At 37.1% G+C, this 17,681-nt stretch overlaps 1 protein-coding gene across 1 annotated transcript in view; it reads left to right on the top strand.

Moving 5' to 3' along the window:
- The first annotated feature begins 1,817 nt into the window (after nt 1–1,817).
- Nucleotides 1,818–17,681, top strand: part of LOC109098746 (huntingtin-like) — a 44,786-nt gene continuing 28,922 nt past the window's right edge. Inside the window, 25 exon segments of the mRNA XM_042717581.1 lie at nt 1,818–2,263; nt 3,829–3,960; nt 4,842–4,962; nt 5,061–5,120; nt 5,274–5,353; nt 5,508–5,646; nt 6,919–7,060; nt 7,162–7,340; nt 8,906–9,110; nt 9,953–9,997; nt 10,210–10,287; nt 11,179–11,546; nt 12,671–12,794; nt 12,918–13,036; nt 13,171–13,282; nt 13,449–13,586; nt 14,237–14,395; nt 14,480–14,577; nt 14,716–14,855; nt 15,020–15,083; nt 15,578–15,678; nt 15,769–15,915; nt 16,406–16,526; nt 16,820–16,965; nt 17,181–17,332. Coding sequence (XP_042573515.1) covers nt 2,172–2,263; nt 3,829–3,960; nt 4,842–4,962; nt 5,061–5,120; nt 5,274–5,353; nt 5,508–5,646; nt 6,919–7,060; nt 7,162–7,340; nt 8,906–9,110; nt 9,953–9,997; nt 10,210–10,287; nt 11,179–11,546; nt 12,671–12,794; nt 12,918–13,036; nt 13,171–13,282; nt 13,449–13,586; nt 14,237–14,395; nt 14,480–14,577; nt 14,716–14,855; nt 15,020–15,083; nt 15,578–15,678; nt 15,769–15,915; nt 16,406–16,526; nt 16,820–16,965; nt 17,181–17,332 — 3,262 coding nt within the window. The 5' untranslated portion in view covers nt 1,818–2,171.

Genomic DNA, 17,681 nt, shown 5'->3' with positions numbered 1-17,681 from the left:
TCTTTCTTTCCTTTTGCAAAACATAATGTTGTCAGCATAACATTTGGCTCAAAAGAATCTTTTCTGTGTAAAACATCATGAACAATGGATTTACTTCTGATCACTGTAAAATGCATGTATTGAAAACAATGATAAATAAACAACATTTTGACCAGGACAGTTGTGAAGGTCATGATTAAAGGGGTCATATGATGCGATTTCAATTTTTCCTTTCTCTATGGAGTGTTACAAGCTCTTGGTGCATGAAGAAGATCTGTGAAGTTGCAAAGACTAAAATCTCAAATCCAAAAAGATATTCTTTATAAAAGTTAAGAGTCAACCACGCCCCCCTGAAACGGCTCTTTCTAACACACCCCCACATATCTACATCACTATGTGGGAAGATTTGCATCACCCCACCCAGATGTTCACGCAAAGAAAGAAGGCTTACCTTTTATTCTCTTGTAGTATTGTTGTTGCCGTCGCCGTCATGTCGTATAGACGCTGTGTGTTTCACTGTGAAAGCGAAACTACTTTGTTTGGCCTTCCAATAGATGACGATATCCGCTTCGTCATGCCTGGAGATGATTGTATTTCAGATAACAGTGTCTGTAAACATACAACATGTACCTTTTTTTTGGTTTCAAATAATTTTGCCCACCTGGGTGTTAACCATTTCTTTACATATGGGCTGCAACAGGAATTCATGTCTAATTTCCAAATTAATGTTTGGATTGGGCTCTCTGAAAATGTTACAGAGGGAGTGTGGAAATGGGTGGACAACACTGAAGTAATCAAAGAGTGAGATCTGATTTTTTATACACACACACACACACACACACACACACACACACACACATACTGTATATATATATATATATATATATATATATATATATATAGTATATATATATATATATAGTATGTCGAGCAAAAAATAAAAAAATATGTCGAAACTCAATGTTTACAATTTCTTCTAATTAAAACTTTTATGTTGAGGTACTGGGCAACAGGAGAACCTAATAGTGGATCTGAAGAATGTGTAGAGATTGTAACTGGCCGACCAAGCCAGAAAAACTTGTCATGTGAAGTCAAAAAACAATACATTTGTGAATATGAATTTTAAATGCTAATTTTTAAGCCATGGAAGCATCATAGAGTATGATTATTCTGATGCCTTTTTGCACTCTTTGTGACAGAGAAATAATTAAACAATCCGTAGACAAATGTAATATTTCTGCAAGTCAACAGAGATATTTAAGCTGTTATATGCTAAATTACTATGCTTCTTCTTAATCTGACATTAACTGAGAAAACATTCACAATCACATTTATTTAAAATTATTTGAACATTTTTGTATGTGATTTTTGTACAGATTTGTTTTGTTTTTTATTTACTTAATGAATAAGTAATTATTATGGTGTTATTATAACATCACACCTGCTAAATAACACATTAGAAACTATCTCTATCTTATATTTGACTCTTGAATTTTGAACCCTAATTCAGACTCATTAGTCTGCTGCTGTCTAGCCCTTCTATGGACAGAATGCAGTTTTCAAAGATGGGTCTGCTGCTGTCTAGCCCTTCTATGGACAGAATGCAGTTTTCAAAGATGGTGGATAATTGCAAACATGTGTTCTATATTAGTCTATTTTTTATGATAAAAAGAGTGTGTAAAAATTGTTCATTTTACATTTTACATACATTTTGCATACAGCAGTGATTGAAGGCAAGTCAGATCTAACATTAATAATCGATCTGGCGATATCTTGCATTGGAATCAAAATCCATGCCACTCAAACTCCCTACAGATATAAAAGTCGTGGTAAATAGATTTTATGATGACAAAGAGGACTTTGATTTTGACAGGAGTTTTATTAACCCGGAAATACAGCAGAGCCGTTGCTCCCCTAACCCTGCTTTAAGATGGCTTTCAGAACTGGACATGTTTTCAACTACCTTCTGATTATTTGGTTTGAATATCGGTCCTAATCGGATGGTGTGTGGAAATTAGAGCGTATTTGAGGGGGTTTTGGCCTCTGTAAGCGGTATCCGACCTCGACGACAGCTTCAGTCTCCCTTCGGCGTTCTGCACAGCAGCAGAGCTCTTACCCCGGCTGTACTGTGGAGTTTGTAAATATTACCAGCTCTCCAGTCAGGCTCCATCTAGACAAGTGCTTCTGAGAGAATGGCCACCATGGAGAAGCTGATGAAGGCGTTTGAGTCGCTCAAATTATTGCAGCAGCAAGGCAAGGTGTGCTGTCGGGGGGCTAGTAGATAGTCAGTAAGAGTTGTGTGCTGATGTTATTTTCATTTTTTTTTCATCATCATCATCATCATCAGGGTGCTGACATCACACGAGACAGTCGCTATAGTAATGTTGTCATCACATGCAGGAGGGCTGTGTGTTTTCTCGTATAAAGCTGGTTATTGTTGTTGTCTGGGGCTTAAAATCACATGACGCTCAACATGTTAAAGTGTCACAGCCTCGTTTGATTCTGCGTCAGTGTCGAGATAAAACAGTCTAGAAAACCCCGGAGAAAGCTGATGCGTATAAAGAAAGCAAGAAATGGCTCCATAATTCTTGATCGCTGAAACAAAACACAAACTGGGAAATGTTTTTTTTGCTACGAATATGTTCATCTCCTGATTTTTACATCTCCTTACAAAATGTGTTTTTCCTTGCATGCCACTCAACGTTGACTAAATACCATCAGAAACAAAAAATTATGTGTCAGAAATTTATTATACACACTGACAGATTGCATCAAGGCAATTTTCAGCTCCGTGTATTAAATCGTCACCATGCACAGTCATACTGAAAGTCTTGCGAAATCACCAAGTTTTGTCTGTTACATACTTATTAAACAAAAAAAAAAAAAAGCCATTTAATTTTTCTGGTGCTTTTTTTTATAAGCTGAATATGTATTTAAATTCTTGTGAAGCGTTAATGATAATGTGATATAATTCTAATAAAAGAGAAAAGTAAATATATAAAGAAATTCTAGCGATCATCACTGATTTATTCCGTAGTTTGAAAATTAAATTCAAACATATAAAGCATAAATGCACTGTAAATAAGTACCTGTAAATAAATACGTTACAAAGACATTGGATGGGAATTGTGATTTCCTCATTTAAGACACCAGAAGCATTTGAATAATTGACTTTGCATTCGATCAGCACTGAGCATATGTTAATTCATGAAAATTATTTAATGTTCTGTTAATGAGACAGATTGACTTTATTCTGGATTTAAAAAACTGCAGCGTTGAGCTTATGTCACTAAAACAAATTCCTCGTATGTGTAAACATACCTGGCAATAAATCTGATTATGATTCGAAAATGTCCCAAGATAAACTGTTTGGTACTGTTCTGTATGTTTAGGGACCTGTCTGCCTAGCCTCTCTAAGTGATCATGCGTCAACCACTGTAATAGATGACCTATTACATATTTAGTTTTTCAAGGTTGAACGCTCATCTGCTGAAGTCATTTGGTTGTGTTTAAATAAATTCAGATTTGTTGTAGATCACCACGAGTGAACACTTAAAAGTGATGTTACATGTGCTGTGGTCCAGAAGAACAGCTTTATTGCTGCACTGTTAGCAAGATTACATTCACCTAATGGATTTAGGTAATCAGTATTGGAAAATAAACAGTATCTGGCTGACTACTGTGGCCCAGTGTAATATACTCACTGACTTTACAGATTAATGTCAGATTTACAACTCTGTTGCTTCTGTGCATGTTGAGTTGCAGATTAGCAGCTCTTGTGTATGTTTATGAAGACAATATCTGCTGGAGATGTTATTAATCTGTTTAATCAAATGTCAATAAATTCAGTTTATGTTTGTTTCATGGCATTCCCAGTAATATTGTGTTTTCTTACAGAAAAAAAGACCTTGCTACAACCAAAAAGGACAGAGTGACTCATTGCCTGACGATATGTGAAAACATCGTGGCACAGTCGCTGAGGTATGCAATAGTCAGTGGACGGACACATCAGATTAAGGATAATCAGATTTGGTCAGGTCTTATGAGTCATTGACGAAAGCCTGTTGATGCTGAGGCTAGGTTGGCTTTTTCACCCTTACAGTGCAAATTCAGTGAAGGTATTCACGATGAAAAATCCTGAATTATTACAAGAGGCCTTGCAAATTTGAATGTGAGTCCCAGCACGCTTGAAATTCTCAAAGTCCAGTTCTCTCAGCTTGATTACACTTGAATACAAAAAATAAATCTGTTTGGTAAAACAATGGCAGTAAATTAAAGATTATTGTAAACTTTTAAAAAGCCTGTGTTTAGACAAAACCACGATTGGATCTTTCTGAATGTGCTGTCCTTCACCTTTAGGTCAGCATATACACTACTGTTCAAAAGATGTAGTGAAGTCCTGAACTTGGGGAAACGGTCCTGGACTTTGACATGTTTACTGTAAATGGTCTTATAGTCATAACAGCCCATTTCCTACTGTTTTGGCTTCACTGGCCTTGCTGCACTCATCCTAACGCTAAACAGGAGCTGAAGCATCATCAGCAGTACAGGTCAAATACACAATGCAGCAATATTAAGTTCATTATTCATTTTGCTGCGTCGGACTCAAGGGGCTTCAAGCTGGATTTAAAGAGGAAATCATATGTGTAGTCTCCTTATTTTCTGTTATAATCTGAATGAGTGGCAAAGTCAAATTGCCTTTGTTGGGACATAATATACATAATGCACATATTTTATTTGGCCCGCTGCTAATTAGAAAGTTTTAGCCTACATTTTTGTTAGAAAACTACTAGTATTCTTGTTACAGATGTGTTTGTAATGTATGTCCTTCCACTGAGACCTTTTCACTGTGACTTTATCAGGACATCTCCAGAGTTCCAGAAACTTCTCGGAATTGCGATGGAAATGTTCTTGTTGTGCAGCGACGACAAGGAGTCTGACGTCAGGATGGTGGCAGATGAGTGCCTCAACAAAATCATCAAAGTAAGTCATGTACGGCTTATATATCACATATATATATATATTCATTTGGAGACTAATGATGATTACTGTGGTGATATATTGTGATATAACTTCTGCAGGCATTGATGGATTCCAACTTGCCTAGGCTGCAGCTGGAACTGTACAAAGAGATTAAAAAGGTGAATCAGATTGCATTATCTTTATGCGATTTGCATGTATTTTCACAAGAAACAAACCCCCCCCCCCCCTTTTTTTTTTTACATTTGATATATGTGTGTGTAATGGGAAATGTACAGATCACTAATAAAGCACTACTCTGTCTGTTTTCTCAGAACGCTGCCTCTCGGAGTCTGCGGGCAGCCTTGTGGAGGTTTGCTGAGCTTGCTCACCTAGTGCGTCCTCAGAAATGCAGGTATGCTTATTGACTTAAAGTCAGTTACATCTATTGGTCTGCTCAGGAATAAGTGAAACTGTTATTGGGTTAGTGATTATAAAATGAAAAGCATGCTTCTAATTGTAATGATCAGCAAACATGCATGAATCCATTATCCATTTTTCTCCCTCAGGCCGTATCTTGTGAATCTGCTGCCATGTCTGACACGGATCGCTAAACGTCAGGAGGAGACTGTGCAGGAAACTCTTTCTTCTTCAATTCCTAAAATCATGGCTGCCCTGGGACACTTTGCCAATGATGGAGAGATCAAGGTAATAACTGCAGTCTGTGAGTTCAGACCTACAAAGAAAGAGATTTAAAACAGATTAAAAAACTCAAAGGAAACCACTGTAAGCTATGTTTTATGGTTTAGCTGAATGTTTGTCACAGTTAAAGGTTTTCAAAGAACACATCACTCTGAAGAACCTGATTTTCAGGTGGAAATCATTTGACTCAAATGTCACACCACCACAATATTAACCATGGCCCCTGGCCCCAATTCTGTGATTTGGCACCTCAGTGCAGGATTTCCCACACCGGTATCTTCTCTCACTGTCTGAAGCCCTGAATGCGCAGTGGTGACATCATCTTCTCAGTATGGAATGTGACTCAGACTGGATTTAATTATACATGAGCCTCCTCTCCCTCACATCAGTAGGAGACGAAGAGTCCGTGTCCCTTGCCAAGAACACATTTACATTTAAAGACAGGAGATTTGTCAGTTTAGTGTTGATTTCTTATGTTTAAATACAGCTAAATACACACATTTCACATGCAAGGTCAAGTGAAGGTCCTTGGAAGGACAGGATCAAATTGTGTAGCTATGCAAACACTCCAGGAGTGCTTAATCAGCTAACAGTTTAAAGATTATACAGAATACACAGCCTTTCAAAAGCTTGGGGTCTGTAAAATAGTTTTATGTTTTTGAAAGAAGTCTCTTATGCTCAACAATGCTGCTTTTATTCGATCAAAAATGCAGTAAAACTGTAATATATTGTGAAATATTATTACAATTAAATTTTAAAATGATAGAAAATTTGAATTTCCAGCAACCATTACTTCAGTCTTCAGTGTCGCATGATCCTTCAGAAATCATTCTAATATGCTGATTTTTTTTTAAAATGATTTTATGCTGAAAAGAGTTTTGCTGCTTAATATTTCTATTTTGTGGAAACCATAATACTTTTTCAAGAAAGTTCAAAGGAACGTTTTTTTTTTTAAAACAGAATTATGTCTTTACGGTCACTTTTGAAAAAGAAATGTTAATTTCTAAAGAAAAAGTGTACTTTGAATACTAATGTACCTCTTGACATCATCACAAATTTGCAAGGGAAAACACTAATTAATATTTCTAGACTTCTCTGAAGTCCTTTTCTTACAAAATGAAAAAAAAAAAATTGAAGTATTTTTAATAAGTATTATAATTCATAAAGCAAATTAAACAATAGGATTGATCTCACTTCCTGTTTAATTTATTCTTTTCATATTCTATAAATGATTCTTATCACAGTGTGTATGAATTTACTTTGTGGATTTGTATGTAGATGCTGCTGAAGGCCTTTGTTGCCAACCTGAAGTCCAGTTCTCCCACTATTCGCCGAACAGCGGCCAGCTCGGCTGTCGGCGTGTGTCAGCACTCACGCAGAACACACTACTTCTACACCTGGCTCCTCAACGTGCTGCTAGGTAGGAAGCTCACACACACTCTGAAACATACACTGGAAGAACTTGGTAAAAACGGTGTGTTTCAGATGTCTTAATTAGTCTTCCTGTTTTCTCTCTCTCAGGTTTGGTAGTGCCGGTGGATGAGGAACATTCCAGTCACCTGATTCTAGGTGTATTACTGACATTGCGCTACCTGATGCCTCTTCTTCAGCAGCAGGCTCCTAACACCAGTCTGAAGGGCAGCTTTGGGCTCGTTCGTAAAGAGGCAGACGTCACCCCAACACCCGAGCAGCTCATTCAGGTATCAGAGCTGATAAAGCTCATTGTATTCTTGTGATTTGACATATTGGTATTATAGGGCTGGGTTTTGACACAAATTCCACGATTTGATTTGATTCTCATTCACAAGCTTTCGATTCGATTCAATATAGATTATTTTGGATATATATCAGGTACAGTACATCCCAAATTTTCTCAAGGAAAAAATCTCAACTAACTGTAAACAGTTACATAATATTTCTACTTCAATTAATTTTTTTTTTTTTTTAAATATAAACATAATGGTGGCTGTCATAAAAGTCGATGGATTTGTTAAAACATAAATTAAACATTGAAGAACAGTAAAATTTATAATGAATATGTTATATGGTGCATATATTTAGCAAAACACCCCTCTCTACAGTTTATTTTTCTATCTGACTTATTAGTTTATGGTCACCAAATATGTTTTTCTGAGGTAAATGTGACGTTACGTTAAGCCGTTATATTGACGTCTTTGCGTGGCTGAAACACTGATTGAGCGATTACATGAGACAGGATACAGACTGTGAAGTTGTACCGTTTCTTTTAACTTAACTTCGGATGTTTAGTCATGACTCATGTTTATTTTGTGCTGAAACTGGTAATAATGTGGAGGAGACGATTAGCTCACGTGCGATCTGTCACTCCAGATTAAACAGCGCCAAAACGGCATTTATTGTTTGAATACTGCAATACAATGGACAGAATTTGAAATCTGAGATGTTGTTTCTTATTAAAAGTACCAAAGCACAATGCTTATTGCGATTTATACTACTGGGCCGTTGAATGCTTGAATCTGATTGGCTGACGAACATTTTGAGGTTTGCAATTCGGGCTGGGCGATATATCGCATGTGATTGTCACGCGCATTTCATCAGTAAAGCCGGTTCCCTGATTACCGCTAAATCGCCATCACCTGCTTTCAACTGGAGCGGCATTTAATAGACAGAGGCATAGATCACTGACAAGCTACGCAATATCGCATTCATTATCGAATAATGAACGATAATGAACGCGATATTATGAGAGATATATATCTCTCGCTCTCTTTCTAATAAATAACTGCACTGGAATGCTATCAACGGCTCAAGCCTCCATTACCAGCTTTAAAATGACGTTTTGGAACCAGCAAAAGAGGCGTTGGATGAGATGCGAAAGAAATAGTCCTACTCACAATAGCGATTTAAGTACAAAAGCCGGACACATATATCATCTGATCGATGTCTTGAGGTGTGGTAACCGTAGTAAACTCCGCTTTGCATTGTGGCCGTATCACCACCTCGGGTGTGCATTATTTTTCTAATAATTCAACGGCCCGTCGTCAATTATTCCTTACATATTGGATGGGAAGTGCCCTTCAATGTTCAGTCCATTAACTGAAAACAGGCTAGACTAATCAATTCTTGGGATTTAAGAATCAATATCGTTCCGTAAAAATTAAAATCGATTAATATCGGCATTTTTTTACCCAGCCCTACTATTTTCAGCAGCTTTGTTATGTTGTTGTGATTCATTGTGTGTTGCTGTATATTTGTGTACATGTAAACTCTAATCTTTGGTCCTTAGGTCTATGAACTGACCCTGCACTACACGCAGCACTGGGATCATAATGTGGTGACAGCATCTCTGGAGCTTCTGCAGCAGGTGTTTCGCACTCCTCCCCCTGAGCTCCTCAACACACTCATCACACGTGGCAAAATATCACACACCAGTGTCTTCAGAGAAGAGACTGAGAGACGCGCACGCAGTGGCAGCATTATCGAGCTTATTGGTAAATATTGCTTTTGTTCATTCCATTTAGCCCATCAGTGGTCATGCTGTAATAGTTTGGTCAGTCATCTCCTTTTCACTGTCAGTGGAGAAGCATCCAGTGAGAAAATAAGGTTTGTGTTGGGTATGTAAGAGACTTTCAAACGGACAGATTGACTGATTGTAGATTATAACTGATGGGGCTGATACTGATGACTAAAAATGTAAAACATGGTCAGTAACAGATTAATCAGCAGATTGTTTTTAAAATCAGTAACATGAATGGAAACCATCCTCTTAATGTTGAAAAATGGCAGACTTTATTCTAAAACATTTTGTAGTTATTAAAATAAATAATTTTTATACATTAGAAATCAGTACTGGTGAATTTATTTTTATTTTGTTGTCATATGAAATATTTACATAATGTACAAGAAAGGGTGAGAGAAAAAAATGTGCATAACTACTTCTTAAAGTCCAGGCAGAAGAACATTGAGCAAAAAAAGTATCACAAAGATTTTTACGATAACCCATTTATTTGGTAAACCTATATATCGGTCAACCTCCATTTGTGGAGTAATCATCTGTAATGTTTGGATTTATTAACTGAAGTTGTTAAATAGTTAAAGTCCTCTTTTTGTATTTTAATTCAAATCTTTGTTACTCACTAATGACTCTTAATATTTCCTCTTAATATTTCCCACACTGCTTATTCTGTTTGATAACTGATAACTACTTCAAAATTCACTACAGCAATTTTCACGATGCATGTGATCTTCATCCTCTACTTCTTCCTTCCTCTAACCCTCAAAATGAATTTTTGGGCTTTTTCTGCTCTCTTCACTTCCTGTTTCCTGCACACAGCTGGTGGGTCAACATGCAGTCCTCTCCTCCTCAGGAAGCAGAAAGGTGACTTCTTGACTGCCCTTCTTTTGCGTCTAACCTACTGACACGTTTCGGTGTTTGTTTCGAGGGCTGTCTGTGGCATGCTAGTCAAGCAGTTATGATACTGAATGTGCAGTTGGAGTTTTAGACTGTTAAAGAAATTTAAAATGGTGTTTAAATTAGAAAAATGCTTGTTGTATTGTGATGTTAAGCCTTGTATGTTGTGCTTGTCTCAGGTAAGCTTTTGTCAGGTGAAGAAGAGGGTTTGGAGGATGACCCTGAGAGGGCAGAGGTCACCACAGGATCGTTCTCTGGTAAGTTGAGGAGAGGAGTGCTGTTATGGTTTAAGACCTGGACATTTCTCCTGATAGATGAAAAAAAAAAAAAAAAACCCAGCATTAACAGCTCATAAAGTAACCTGAAAAAGGGGCCAGAGTCATATTAAGGAATCAGAATGTTATATAAAATATTGTTCAAAAATTCAGTAAGATTTTTTTGAATGATAGTTCTATTGAGCAAGGATGCATCAAATTGCTTAAAAGTTACATTTAAGATGTTTATGATGTTAAAAATTATTTAATTATAATTTTATAAAATTCTGTTCTTTTTAATGTCATCAAAAAATAATGAAAAAACGTTACTATGGTTTTCTCAAAAATATTAAGCAAACACAACTGTTTTTAACATTGATTTAAAAAAAAATATTGAGCACAGTAAATAGATAAATAATTTAATAAATGAATGAATGAATGTTTGAGCACCAAATCACTATAATAGAATGAATCATGTGGCACTGAAGATTGGAATGATGCAGAAAATTCAGCTTTGCCCTCGCAGGAATTAATTAGATTTTTAATTTTAAATTGTTATAATGTTTCACAATATTTTTGCTTTTACCTTAGTTTTGATTAAATAAGAGACTTCTTTCAAGATAAAAGAAAAAGAAAAAAAAAAGTTTTTGGATGCTAATTTTTCTAGAGTAGATTTGAGGATTTGTTGTTTTGCTTGAGCACCCTAACAACCACATAGCAACATGTTAGAAATTACACAAAAAACCGTAGTAGCCCAGAGTATGATGGCCATGAATTTTGTTTTCGTCATAAATTGGTTTATATTAATTTGTACACACTACTTTAATTCAAACAAATGCATTGCAATGAATGTATTGCAGGGTTAATGCTTTGTTTCTCTCACATTTCTTCAAGCCTCGGTTGGTGGTGACAGCTCCAGTGAAGCTCCCTCCTCATCGGGCGTTTCGTCACTTGGCACATCTGACATCATCACAGAGCAGCCACGCTCCTCCCAGCATGCCTTGCAGCCGGGAGAATCAGTGGACCTGAGTGCATCAGAGCAGGGAGTAGGGCCTGATACTCCAGATGAGGAAGACGAGGAGGACATGTTAAGTCGCAGCTCAAGCGGGGGCGCCGGGGTCGTCAGCACGTCCAGCGACTTAGTAACCGAAGGCAACCAGATGTTAACGGGAGCAGTGTCGTCGTCGCCCCCTAGTGACAGTTCCCAGACAACTACGGAGGGGCCGGACTCCGCCGTGACGCCTTCAGACTGCGCCGAGCTCGTAAGTGTCACCAGCACCAGCAGACGCTATCGGAACTATTCACCACCTTCCCCAACTCCCACAGAAGGGCCGGATCCGCACTCCGACAGCGAGTCATCTCTCTACAGGCCATCCTCTTCCTCCTCCTCTACCTCGACTTCTTCCTCCACCTTTTCTGCCATCTCTTCCTCTAGCAGTAGTGACCAGGTCAGCAGAGGACAGGGGGTGAGGCTATTGTTGCTCTTCTCCGCCCCGATAGAATCCCGCCCCTCATTTGCTCCGCCCCCACATGCACGACCTCTTTCCTGAGGTGTTTGAACGCCATTTATTTCCCTGATTCTGGACCACTGTTTAAAAACCTTGTCCCAACAACACTGATGCTGATCTCAGATCAGATTTAAAGTTCAGATTGAAATCAGTGTTGTTATTGTTAACTAAAACAAAAACTGTTAAAAATCATTTTTGGTAATTTAAAAAAGGTAATTTAAAATGAAAGTATTGGATGAAATACATAAGTTACAAAATAAATAAAATTAGGAATGTTTATTTTACAACTAAGTTTAAGTATTACAATTACTAAAACTGAAATAGAAATATATTAAAGCTAAATAAAAATATTTGGCGAAAAAACATAAACTAATAAAAATGACAAGCACATAACAAAAATAATAAAACTTACACTTAAAATGTATAAATAATATTAAATATATATAGCTAAATAATACTTAAATAACATTGGATTGAATTTGAGCCATTTCCCTGTTTTGATAAAAGCTATGATTTCTGGCCACGAGTTCCCTTCTGCCAAATTAGGAGACTAAAATTTATAAACTAATATCTAGTGCGTCAGCCATTAAATCCTCAATATGTTCTGGTAATGCAGCTGGCATTAGATTAACACCATACTTTTGGTTTTTGTGAAGCCCAAAATTGCCTTGACATGCATATTATGCAAAAGAACGCTGTGATCAAGCAATATTTGAGTTGCTAAAGTGATGCTGCATGTCTGAATGTTACTGTTCTTTGTGTGTATTTGCATGAATGAGTTGATGTGAATGTTTATGCTTGTTTGTGAGTTTGGTCCATTCTGCTGCGTGTGTATATACTGATATGTATGTATATAAGTATATGTGTGTGATGTTTAGGTGCTGGACGGCAGTGAGAGTCAGTACTCAGGGATGCAGATCGGCGCACTGCAGGATGAGGAGGAGGAGGGCGCAGCTCCACCACCTGACAAAATACCACAACCTTTCTCTCAGTCAGCACTGGGTACGTGCTCATTTTGGACGCTTGCTCAGAAATATACCCTGCTCTAATGGTCTAGCTTGGGTGTGAAGTGCACATTTATTAGTCATCCTTTTAGCTCAAAGTTCTGTTTTCTCTTGTCGCCAGCTTTAAGTAAGCCCCATCTTCTGGAGGGAAAAGGTCACAACAGGCAATCATCTGATAGCAGTGTGGATCGATTCATACCAAAGGAAGAAGTTCTGGAACCCGCAGAACTCAACAACAAGGTAAACACGTGCATAGCCTTATTAGTCCAAATGAATAATATAGTTAATCTCAATTTCTCACAGATTCTTTACAGAGATCTAGTAGTTTAACTGCACATCCTGTGAATATTTTGTATGTATTCTGTGTGTTTTAGCCATCTAGGATTAAAGGAGATATTGGTCACTATACTGACCCAAAGGAAGAGCCTCTAGTGCACTGTGTCCGGCTGTTGGCTGCCTCCTTCCTGCTCACCGGACAAAGAAATGGTGTGAAACAAGACATTTACTCTCATGTGTTACTTGACTCTGTATTGTCACAACAGCATGCAGTACAAGTGCTTTTGGATGTTGGTGTTTGCAAGTTGAACATTAAAGTGTCTTTCTTCATTAAATAGTAAATCTATGTGTTTGTTTGTGTGTGTGTGTGTTGTAGGGCTGGTTCCTGATAATGAGGTCCGTGTGAGTGTAAAGGCGTTAGCCGTCAGCTGTGTGGGGACAGCAGCAACTCTTCTACCTGAAGCTTTCTTTAACAAACTCTACCTGCAGCCACTAGAAGGACAACAACCAGACGGTGAGAAAAACACTGACCACTATCCAAGGATTCTGTTAATTCATGGGTCCATTGAATCACACTCTTGCTTTTGTTTTGTTTTGTTTTGTTTTGTTTTGTTTTGTTTTGGTTTTGTTTTGTTTTGTTTTTTGTTTTTTGTTTTTTGTTTTGTTCGGTTCGGTTCGTTTTTGTGAGTTTTTTTTATGTTCATTTTGTTTTGGCTTGGTTGGGTTCGTTTTTTGTGTCGTTTTTTTGTGTCATTTTGTTTATAAATTCTACATTTGCATTTATTTTTGTTTGACATGTTTTGTTTTGTCTTTAGATTACCTTTTATTTAGTTTCAGTTTTTTTTTTTTTTTTTTTACATATATGTGTCTCATTTTTGGTAGGGACGAGTCAAGGACTCCGCATTCTTAACAGTCTTTATCATAATTCCAAAATAAACAGAAACTACCCCGTAGGGGAAAATACTTAGCCATGGCAAGATAAGACAGGATGCGGTGGGGCAGGACACACTGGCAACCAACAGGACCACAGAAATATTAGATGACGATCTGGCATAGAGCTAAGAGCAGAGAGAATAAAAAGGGAAGAAATATGGAGCGGCTCAGACCTCAAAATGGAAATGAAAACAAATTAGATAACTCAACTTGTTGTCTTTATGTGAACAGAGCAACAGTACATCAGTGATATACTGCAGTACATTGAACATGGGGATCCTCAGATCAGAGGAGCCACAGCCATCCTGTGTGGAGCTTTAATCCAAGCCATCCACTTCAAGACACGCTACAACACAGAGGCATGGCTGTCCCAGATCCACTCCGTCACAGGTGAGAACTACAGCTACAGCTCCATCAAATGAATCACACACCCTGAAGCCTGTCTCCACAATCTCTGTCTTTCTGTTTTCTCAGGAAACTCTGTGACACTCGAAAACTTTGTGCCTCTGCTGCAGCGAAGTCTGAAAGATGAATCTTCAGTCACATGTAAAATGGCATGTGCTGCTGTTAGGGTGAGAGAGAGAGAGAGAGAAAAAAAATATATATATGGATGTCCCTCGGATCATTTTAAACATGTAAAGAATGCTAGTTTATGTTTGTCTGTTAGTTTTAGAGGATTTTATAAGTATTGTGTTTTTACACAACTGCAGCACTGTATCATGGCGTTGTGCAATGGCAGTCTAAGTGAACTTGGCCTGCAACTACTCATTGATCTGCTGACCTTGAAGGACTGCTCCTATTGGCTGGTGCGCACTGAGCTTTTGGAGACGCTTGCTGAGATAGATTTCCGGTAAGCGGACACAAAATTTACTTGTATTTAAAAACTTCGTAAAATACTTTTTGATGCAATCTTTTATAAGGCACATATTTCAAAATGACTATATAACTGCTGAACTTAGTGAAAAAATGATTAATATAATTATTAATATCACCTACTGTTTCTGTGTTTGGCAGGTTAGTAAGTTTTTTGGAAAGAAAAACTGAGAAGTTGCACAAAGGAGAGCATCACTATACTGGGGTATATCTCTCTTTCTTTACTCAATTTAAGATGATTTGTTTGTTATTTATTTGTATTATTAATCTAGTATTAAATAATGATTAAAATAATAATAAAAATAATACTTCTGTCATAATTATCTCTTCTTTATGTTGTTCTCGTATTATTTTCTTTCATGAAACACACAAGGATACAATTTTGAAGAATACATTTGTCATGTTTTTATGTATAAAAAAAACTAATAAAAGTATAAAACAGTCATCAAAAATTCAAATTTACGATTTACATGATTTTATATATAGCCAGTTCAGCAACATGTGTGATATGTAAAACACACACACACACACATTGAACTGCAAAAACAGCTACACTTCCTGTATATGGTTGTTTAATAAATAATATTCTATTTATGTGATATAACACTGTTTTATTTTACATTTACAATTATTTCATTAATTTAATAATAAATGTTGTATGTAATTAATATTAGAATAATGTATTTTTCATATTATCAGTTGTTGAGGCTCCAGGACAGGGTTCTGAATGATGTTGTGCTTTATCTACTGGGCGATGAGGACCCTCGTGTGAGACATGTGGCAGCAAACACCATCAGCAGGTATTTACACATTTCATCTCTGACTCATCATCTCCCGACTGCACATCACAGGTCTCACACTCTGATTCTGATCGATCTTTCTCTACTCAGGTTGGTGCCCAGGTTGTTCTATGACTGTGACCAGGCTCAGACAGACCCGGTTGTGGCCATAGCTCGAGATCAGAGCAGTGTGTACCTGCAGCTGCTAATGCACGAGACCCAGCCTCCGTCACAATTCACTGTCAGCACTATTACACGGTACACTACGGCCATTCTTCATTTGCACGATGTGTTTAAATAGTAGCTTTCATTTGTATTTATTTATTTATTATTTTGAAAGAAATAGAGTAAAGATAATATTACAAAAGATTTCTAGTTCAAATAAATGCTGTTTTTTTTAGCTTTCTGTTCATCAAGAATCCTGAAAAAGCATTTATCAAAAATATTAAGCAGCACATCTGTTTTCAACATTGAAAATAAGTATTGTTTCTTGAGCAGCAAATGAGCATATTAGAATGATTTCATGTGACACTGAAGCCTGCTGAAAATTCAGCTTTGACATCACAGGAATAAATTACCATAAATTATAACACAAAACAGTTGTTCTAATATTTCACAGTATTACTGTAATTTACAGCAGCTTTGGTGAGCAAAAGAGACTTCATACAAAATCTTACTGACCCCATAGTTTTTAGTGGTTGTGTACTTGGCTTAAATCTAATTCTTTATATGATGTGCTTCACTGCAGAACATACCGTGGCTACAATCTGGGTCAGAGTGCAGTGGATGTTACTGTGGAGAACAACCTGTCTCGGGTCATCGCTGCCATCTCTCATGCCCTCACTTCCTCCACTTCCAGAGCCATGACTGTGAGTGCCTTAAACTTATAAAGAATCTATTATAAACAGCAAGAGCCCACGGAAGCGATACATTATTGTTTTTTATGATTTAAAAGATCATGACTTAATTTTTTTTTTTGTTTAATTTTGTCTTGAGTTATCTCTTATTTTTTCTTGAAGTACCATAATGGAAAAAATCTAATAATAATAAATAATAATTCTGCATGGCTGGAAACACTTCTGTTTGGTGGTACAGAAGTAACGAACAGCTGCTCTTATTTGAACCCAAGAATTAATCTCTACACGTAATGTCATCTCTGTAGTTTGGCAGTTGTGAGGCTCTGTGCCTTTTGTCCAGCACCTTCCCAGTGTGCACTTGGAGCACAGGCTGGCATTGTGGTTTTGTGAGCTCCTCTGTCTTTCATCTCAACCGCTCCAGCCAGTACCGCAGCCATGGACGCTCCTTTAGGTACACACTTTTTTTGTTTGGAAAAATCTGAACTTTACATCAGTAAAGTCTTCCTGTAGGACCAAGAGTAAAACCTGCTTTAATATATTTGATGTCTTGATCATATTGTTAGTATAAAGAATATAAAAAGCAAATCTGCATTGCCAATGTAAGTGCAATGTTTTATCTGTCTGTTTCACTCACTGCAGTAGTATAAATGTTCTCTTCTTCCGTAGTCTCTCTCAGCCTGGTGCTAGTGAGGATGTGCGCCGGTCTCTGACGGTCGGTGTGGCCAGTATGGTTTTGTCTCTCATCTCCTCTGCCTGGTTTCCTCTTGATCTCTCTGCCCATCAGGCTGCTCTGCTACTGGCTGGAAATCTTCTCGCTGGTACAAACTCATTTAGATTAGATTAGCCACAGTCACACCTTGGCTGTTTGCAGTCATTTTTGAGATTAATATAATAATTATTTTGATTTTTTTTTTTTTAAGAAATGTTCGAACACAATCTTCCCTGAGGAAGTAACAATAAAATTATTAGGTTAGGTTATTTAGAACTTATTTACCATTCTTTTGTTAACTCAAAACAGTAAATGTGTATTTTTTATTTATATTTTTTTAAATGAAAGTAGTAAAAATAAAAGTATGCATATATGATTGTAGGTTATTTAGGCTGTTGTTATGAGTGAATCTCAATTGCACCATCATTTGTATAAGCAAATAAGCAAATGTTTGCTTT

This window comes from Cyprinus carpio, chromosome B1 (genome assembly GCF_018340385.1).
Source record: "Cyprinus carpio isolate SPL01 chromosome B1, ASM1834038v1, whole genome shotgun sequence".
Lineage (NCBI taxonomy): Eukaryota > Metazoa > Chordata > Actinopteri > Cypriniformes > Cyprinidae > Cyprinus > Cyprinus carpio.
This window is presented reverse-complemented; position numbering and strand designations above follow the sequence as displayed.